This window comes from Manis pentadactyla, chromosome 1 (genome assembly GCF_030020395.1).
Source record: "Manis pentadactyla isolate mManPen7 chromosome 1, mManPen7.hap1, whole genome shotgun sequence".
NCBI lineage: Eukaryota > Metazoa > Chordata > Mammalia > Pholidota > Manidae > Manis > Manis pentadactyla.
In genome coordinates, this window is record NC_080019.1 from 47,596,028 (window position 1) to 47,603,596 (window position 7,569).

Here is a 7,569-nt window from a genome sequence, read left to right on the forward strand (position 1 = left end):
CAAGTGGATTTGCATTCCATTGAACTTCTTCTATGTCTGGACCAGGAGTAGAGGAAGACCTCACTCCCTCCTCTCTGAGAGGCGGGCCTCTGCCAGAGTAGCCCTGGATCTCAAAGAGCCAGAGGGGCAGCTGACCCTGTCTCTCCTTCACACAGATTCCTGTGAAAAAAGGGTCCCATTTCTTTGATATAATAGGGGCATCTCAAGATAAAAAGAAGCTACATATTTTGAAGGCCACTAGCACACAGCGGTTTTCAGACTTGCAAAGTATGAGAATCCCTTGAAGGGCTTGCTAATACAGATTGCTGGGCTCCACCCCAGAGTTTCCAATTCAGTGGGTCCTTGGGTGGGCCCTCAGTTTTGCATCTCTAACAAGGCCCCAGATGATGCTGGTCCAGAGACTCCCGTTTTGAGAACTATAGCTCTAGAACAATGTCAAGTATTTACTCAAAAATGGGGAGGAGATGGAGCAAAGAAAAGTAGCTTTTAAAATCTTTTAGAAAGCCTTTTAAAAATGGTATTTACATTAAGTCACTTAAAGGACTTCTCATTTACTCTCCTGAAAAGAATGCCCAGCAGACACTATAATGTGGAAACCAGAGGACAAGAAAGCCTTGTAATCAACTATTTAGTCCCAAGCGTTTATATTTAAAAAAAAATCTTACTGATGACAAAATATCTCAGGTTTTAAAGCCGGTGTTTGAAATGTGCTCATATGCAAAAGTGTACGCATATGAAAAGATGTACATGTCTTTTAAAATGAGTCATTCCCTTGAAAGACATCCGGCTCAGAGGAACAACTGACTTTACCATTTGGGCACTTTACTGGGTGTTTTGCAAGCTGCAGTGGGTTAAAAAGACAAATCACATAAAATCCTGATTGCCACCATGACAAGGGTCAATGAGGCTGAGGGGCGGGGCTTTGCGGGTAGTGTGGTAAGAGCTAAGGCAGTTGAGATTCAGACAGGGAATATGGTTTCCATCTCCCACCCCTCCCAGGCAGATAAGGCAGACAGAATCGGCCCTTCTCTAACTTTCTGGGTACTCCCTTTCTCACTTTTTGGGGAAACATCTGGTAATTCTTGGATTCCTTTTCCTCAATCAAATAAATAAAAGGCTCCATATGGATCTTTGGAGGAAAATGTCTGTATTAAAAGCCAAAAAACACATTAGTACAAGAAGAAACGCCCACTAGGCCACGTCACTGGATAGATCCACTTGGAAAAGGTTCATAAAGTTCATTTCAGGCGGTAACAATATGTGGGTGTTAAATCCTTCCCATGCCCCCAACCCCAAACCCATTTAAATAAATTAAAAAACAACAAACTTCAAATACTATGTTTGGATACAAAGAGCTTCTCTTACTACAGCAATAGCAATTTGATATTTTTTTTTACTAAAATTTTCATTTAAAACAGTTATTAAATATATAAAACAAATACACAGGATTTGGTCATTTCTGCCATGAATACAGGGCACGTGGGTGCAGGGAGGGAGGAGGGTAGAGGATGCAACAGAGGGGAAAGGGCCCGTTTCCCAACTGTATCTTCTAAGCGGACCCCACCCTTCAGGGAAAGGGCTTGCCTCTGCTTTTGCAACAAGAAGCGCGGCACGAACCTGGCTTTCAACCGTGTTGGGCCTCTGTGGCGGCCCCCTCCCCCGAAGAAAAACTAATGGTCACTACAGCACGAAGCACACTTGCCGAGTCTCCGGCGGGAAGGCACCCGAAAGCGCGGACACCCTGCGGACGCGGGGAGGAGCGGAGCGGCTCACTTGGTCGCCGCCCCCGAGGTGACAGCCGCGGCGGCGGCAGCGGCGGCGGCAGCGGCGGCGGCGGCAGTGGTCCCCGCGGGCACTGCGGCGGGGGCGGCCGTTGTGGCGCTGGCGGTGGTCCGGCGCTGCTCCATGCCGTTGGGCAGGAAGCCGGCGATGATGGGCACAGGCCAGATGAGGGCGGCCACGCTCCACACGACGATGACCAGGGTCATGAAGCAGGCCACGAGCGTGGACTCGATGGGCTTGCGGTTCAGCCGCCAGCCCGGCTCGCCCTGCAGCTCCTCCAGGCTGAAGTCCAGGCAGCAGAAATGCAGCGGCTCGCCCTGCAGCCACAGCGGCCCAGGGGGCTCGGCCGCGGGGTAGGCGGGTAGCGCGGTGGGCGCCCCGGCGGTGGCGCCGGCGGCGGCGGGCCGGAGCCGGCCGGGACGGCGGCCGCGCACCCAGCCGCAGCCCACGCAGAGTCGCAGGTCCTGCTGCGCGCCACCCGCCGCCAGACCCAGGTGCTCTATGAGCAGCGGCGGCCCGACGCGGTGGAAGGCGGCGGCGAAGAAGGCACGGCCGTGCGCGTTGGTGGAGAAGAGCAGGAGGTCGCACTGGAAGCCCCTCGGGCGGCCCCAGCGCACGAGCAGCGAGCTGAGCATCTGCCGCTGCACGCTGATGTTGCACGGCGCCGCCGCCGCCGCCTCCTCCGGGCCCAGGCGCTCGGGGGGCGCGGGAGCCGCCGAGGCCAGCAGCGGCGGCGCGGCGGGCTCGCCAGAGGACGACGCGTTGACGGAGGCGTTGGGGGGTGCCCCAAGGAGACCGGGCGCGTCAGCTGCCCCGCCGCGGGCGGGCGGCAGTGGGCAGGCGGCGACCAGCAGCGCGGCGAGCAGGGGCAGCATGGCCTACGGCGGGGGCGCCTACGCGCGCGGGGCGGGCGGCGGCTGCATGGCACACAGGAGACCGGCCGGCGAGCAGACGGCGGGCCCGCGGAAGCTGGCGGCAGGGCGGAGTGCGGGAGAGCAGAGAACCTGCCGGCCCGCGGGGGCGGCGCGGAGGCGGTAGCGGCCGTTCGCCCGGCGCGGGGATCCCTTCCGGCTCAGTTGCGTCTGGGGTTTCCCGCCGCCCCCGGCGCGGGGGCCCTCGGACTGCCGGGCAGCTCTGCGGGGCCCGGCGCTCGCCCGGAGCAGGAATCCCCGGCTCGACTCCGCCTCCCGGGCGCCCCGCCCCGCTCCGAGACTCCGGGGAGGCGGGGGGGCGGAGTTCACGCGCCGGGGCGGGGACAGGGGGACTCGGGGGGCCGACCGGCATGGACGCGTGGCCAGCTGCGGGGGTGGGGCTGGGGCCGAGGGGTGGTCGGGGGGTCGCCGGCGCGGGACGTTGGCCGGCCGGGGAAACAGGGGACGCGCCCTGGCGGCCCAGCTCCTCAGCCAGAGTCCGACAACGGGCTGAGAAGGCGCCCTGGGAGCACTGTGTCCGCGGAGGGAGGCTGGCGGGCCGCAGCCCAGCCCTTGGTCTCGCCTTAGTGGTCCCTCCTGAAGGGGAAACTGAGGCTGAGAGACAGGAAAAGACTTGCCGGCCACCCTTCAAGCCAGAAGCTGAACCACTCGTCTTTTCTGCCTTTCTTTGATATCACTTAAAATCTCAAAGCTATAGTTGGCTGGTTTTTAATGCGTCTCCTACTCAATTGACCCACTTGGTATACTCCTCACAGCAAGCAAACCTTAAGGAAAAATTCCAAGAACCATACGGAGTTTGGGTCGCTTGCCGCCCTGGGGGCCTGGATGGGCAGTTTCTCTCGCAGGAAAGCGCTCCTCCTGTGCAGGGCTCCTGTCTGGCAGGTCTAAGTGAGCGCGTACTTAGGAAAGATTCCTCTGTAGAGTCCGTGTCAGGGGACAGTTCATCCCAATTAGGATATTAAGGGCTGCGGTGGTGGTGGGGAGGTGAGGGAGGAGACTGCCAAGAATAACGTGCCACGGTCAGATTTGTATTTTAAAAACTTTCCTAGTAATTTGGCTCCTTACACTTGGAAATAAAATCCACTGCTGCCACTCTAAGGGAATGACCCTGTGGTCTGAAGGTATTGTGCTCCATGAGCACCAGCTATTCTTAAGAGGGAAGGGGGTGGAGGGAGCAGAAACAGTCCACCAAATGGCCCTTCCTCTAAGCCAGCTAAATTTCCCCAACAGAACTACATTGCTAGGCATCCTGGCTGATTACATTTCTGGAGGCGTTGTGCATTGTTTCTAAGGAGTAAAACCAGGTTGAGGAATATATAAAAATAGCTTCAAAATATAGGTCCCAACCTGGCTGGCCTCTTTCCAGCTAAGCAAATCGTTACTCTGACTTGGCTCAGTTTTCCCACCTGAACAGTGGGGTCAGTGGTACCCACCTTGCAGGGTTGTGTGATAAATGCACTCAACCCAGGGACTGTCCATCTGTCCACAGAAGTGTTCATGTGATCACTACCAGTGCAGCTGGAACCGGTTGTCTGGAATGGTCCTTGGTTTCAAGAGAAATGGTTCATTCCCCCCAGGGGATAGGACTACTCTTTTGTTTATGCCTTCATCACTTTTCTACTGGGAAGTGTACTACCAGAGAGGACAACGTGAATTTTCATGCCTTTATAAAAATTACTTTTCCTTTAAACTGTGCATGTCAGGAACAGAATCCGCTGTCTGCTGCAGCAGGACTGTTTTAGTCTAAGCTGTGCAGCTGGTGAGCAGCCCAAGAACATCAGGTCATCCTGAGGGCTGAGAGAGGCCCAGTCTTCAAGGGATATGCTTTGATCCATGCTACGACAGCAAGTGACACTCTCTAGGGTTTCAGCCAGCGGTGAGGGTTTCCTGGCATTGTCTGTGCAGCAGGGAAAGCAGCAGCAAATGGAGAAGACAGATCCAGGCAGTTTGCTGCCAAGTTGAGCCATTGTAGCTCTGTGTCCCTGCAACCTGCATTCTGCCCACTTTTCCAGCACATGCCACAGACTCTGCACCTCACCCTCATTCAGAGGGACAATTGAACAGTTCCTGTGTTTTCTAGATTGATTTGCATTTTGGACAGATGGAATTTGGGAAGAGAAGATACAATCTAAGTAAGTTAATTTTCTGTCTTGTTTACTGCTGTGTTACCAATAACAGGAAAAGTACCTAGTTCAGGGTAGAGGCTCAGTGTTTGTTGATTGAGTAAATTTGCCTATTTGCTAATAGCTCTGACTAGCCACTATTTATTTAGTACTTTGCATGTCACATCATCTCTACAAGGATTCCATAGATGTGATACCTATATTATGATGCAAAAACAGACTCAGAGAGTGTAAGTTACCTGAGGTCGCACAACAGTTAGCAACAAAGCCAGAACATCAGTGCAATTTTCATTGACTCAAAAGTTTGTGCTTTTTAAAGAACTAGTGGCATCTTACCTCGTGGAAGTTGGGTTCCTAGATCTGTGCGTAAGTTAAAAGAGTATATGGCGCATATCTATTGTATTTTGAGAAAAGTTTTCAGTTGAGTTTCTTTTTTAAAGATATATGTATTACAGACATGTATATAATATAAAATTTTATATTTTATATAAATATAAAAACATGTATAATAGTGCTTACATTCTGTGCCTATATCATGGCTTATATACTGCCCTGTACTTCTTTCTGTGTTTGAAATTAGCTCAAATTGATTGACTTATTCTTGATTTCTGTGAAGGATCCATCTTTATATATGTTTTTATAAGGGGTGAAAATTATTTTGAAAACTGACACACGCATGCACACACAATGATTTCCTTCCTCTAGTCCTTCAGTTCAGTTGACAAACTCCTGTTGTGATAATTCAGGATAAACAATACAGGAGGACACTCACTCTTGGGTAATTTTTTCTCTTTTAATTTAGCAGAGTATAGTATTTCTATATAAGGGATTATATAGGTTTGTATCATTTATGATAATATGGGTTGGTAACCTATGTGAGTGATAAAATGGGTTTGTGACATTAAAAAGGGAAAATTTTGTATGTTATTACCTTTATGGAGCAATAAAATAACTACACATTTAAAAACATGGGGAAAATATATTATATCATATGTTAGAAATATATTTATTATAACAACATCATACAAATGTTGAAAGACAGTGGAGGGAACAATGATAACTGCAGCTACCTGATATCTTTACTTTTCTGTATCTGTATCATTATTCTTTTCTGCATTTTTCATATTCTCTGAAATGGGCAACTAAGACTTCTGAATAAAAAGAGACTATATGAAAGGCCCATCACCTTTTGCAACCATTACGTCTTTGTGTTCTTCCCTTCAGCCAAGAAGGGACCCGGGGAGCCAGCCGGGACATTGAGTGATCAACATGCTGTTGTCGCCTGGGTGAGCTGCGGTGGCCCAGCTATAGGAAGAGACTGTCTTACGTTACGGCTCCTGGCCCCATCTGATTCATCTCTTACCACTTTCTCTTCCCATTGCCCACTCTGTTCCAGGCATGCTGACTTGCTGTTCCTAGAACACACCCAGCAAACTACAGACTTAAGGCATTTGCCCAAGCTGTTTCCTCTGCCTGGGACACTGTTCCTTCCGATAATTGGTTTGCTTGCTCCCTCACTTCCCTCAGATCCATGCTGAGAAGTCAGTTCCTCAGAGAGGCCTTTCCTGAGCACTCCTGTAAAACAGCACCCATTCCTGCCATCCATCACTCTCCATCTTCTTGGGCCTCATTCTGTGTCTTCCTGGTATTTATCATCAGCTGACATACTGTATGTTTTTATTGCTTAAAGTCTCTCCCTTTGTTGGAATGTCTGCTCCCCCAAAGCAGGGCTTTATCTGTTTTATTTAGTGAAATAGTACATGGCACATAGTAGGGGTTCAGCAAATAGTTGACGAATGAGGGAGTGAATTCAAAAGACTGGGCTAAGCCAGCCAGCAGGATGCGGGCAGCAGCTTAGGGACCTGAGAAGCACAGAGCCACACCCATTTTATAGCAGCAGGGCTGCGGAGAATCTGGGCCCCACTGGAGGCACCTGGCTGGGCAGTTTGTCCTGGAGGCTGAATGATCTCACAGACCCTGCTTGCCCAGCAGCACTGAGGCATGTGAGCCAGAGCAAGCTGAATTACTAGGAAGAGCAGCCCAGATAAGTCCAGATTTTCCTTCTCTCTCATTGAAGGAAGAAAGGCAAACGAGACTCCTTCTATTTGCCCAAATTCTGTAATTTTTATAAACCAAATGGAAGACTTTGATGAATCTCTGTTTTGTCTATAAATACAGATAGCAAGTTTTTCTACATGGGCTGTATTGTTAGAAAACAATCACTGAGGACTTCAAAGAACATAATGAGTCATCTGCACAGCAGTTCCACTCTCCTCATTTGCTATGCTCCTCCCTGTAGTAGCTAATTTTTCCTTGTATTGCCTATTGAAGTAATACTTAATGAAAAGGTCTCTCCGGGTTTTGGAATTCCTTTCATCCACCGGCCTCAGAATGCTGCAGGTCCAGTAATTCATTAGTCCTCTCCTATTAATGTGGGTGGGATTCAGATATTATTACTGCACATTATGGGCTGAGAAATTAACAAGAACCACAAAAGAATCATAAAAATAGGGCAGAGAAAAGGAGCTTAGAATCCAGTGGTCTGGCCATATTAGAGGCACTGGTGAGGCTGTGGTATTTGGGTTGGTGTGTGTTGTGGGGGTTGGCAGTTGTGAATGGAGTAAGAATGCTTTTCCTGACTGTCTCCCTGAGAACTCCCATTCCTCAGATGGGAAACTTGAGTACTGGCCACAGGAGCAGCTGTAGAGCTGGACCTCTGTAGCATGCGCTGG

General features: G+C 50.5%; 1 protein-coding gene across 1 annotated transcript; it reads right to left on the reverse strand.

The window, feature by feature from the left end:
• Nucleotides 1-1,130: 1,130 nt before the first annotated feature.
• TMEM158 (transmembrane protein 158) lies at nt 1,131-2,657 on the reverse strand. Its single transcript, XM_036899362.2, has one exon. It carries the CDS (start codon nt 2,655-2,657, stop codon nt 1,770-1,772), a length of 888 nt encoding a protein of 295 aa, XP_036755257.2. The 3' UTR covers nt 1,131-1,769.
• Nucleotides 2,658-7,569: the final 4,912 nt, after the last annotated feature.

What these genes read in the sequence shown, in the direction of transcription:
- TMEM158 (XM_036899362.2), bottom strand. Translation starts at nt 2,657, where the DNA reads ATGCTGCCCCTGCTCGCCGCGCTGCTGGTCGCCGCCTGCCCACTGCCG.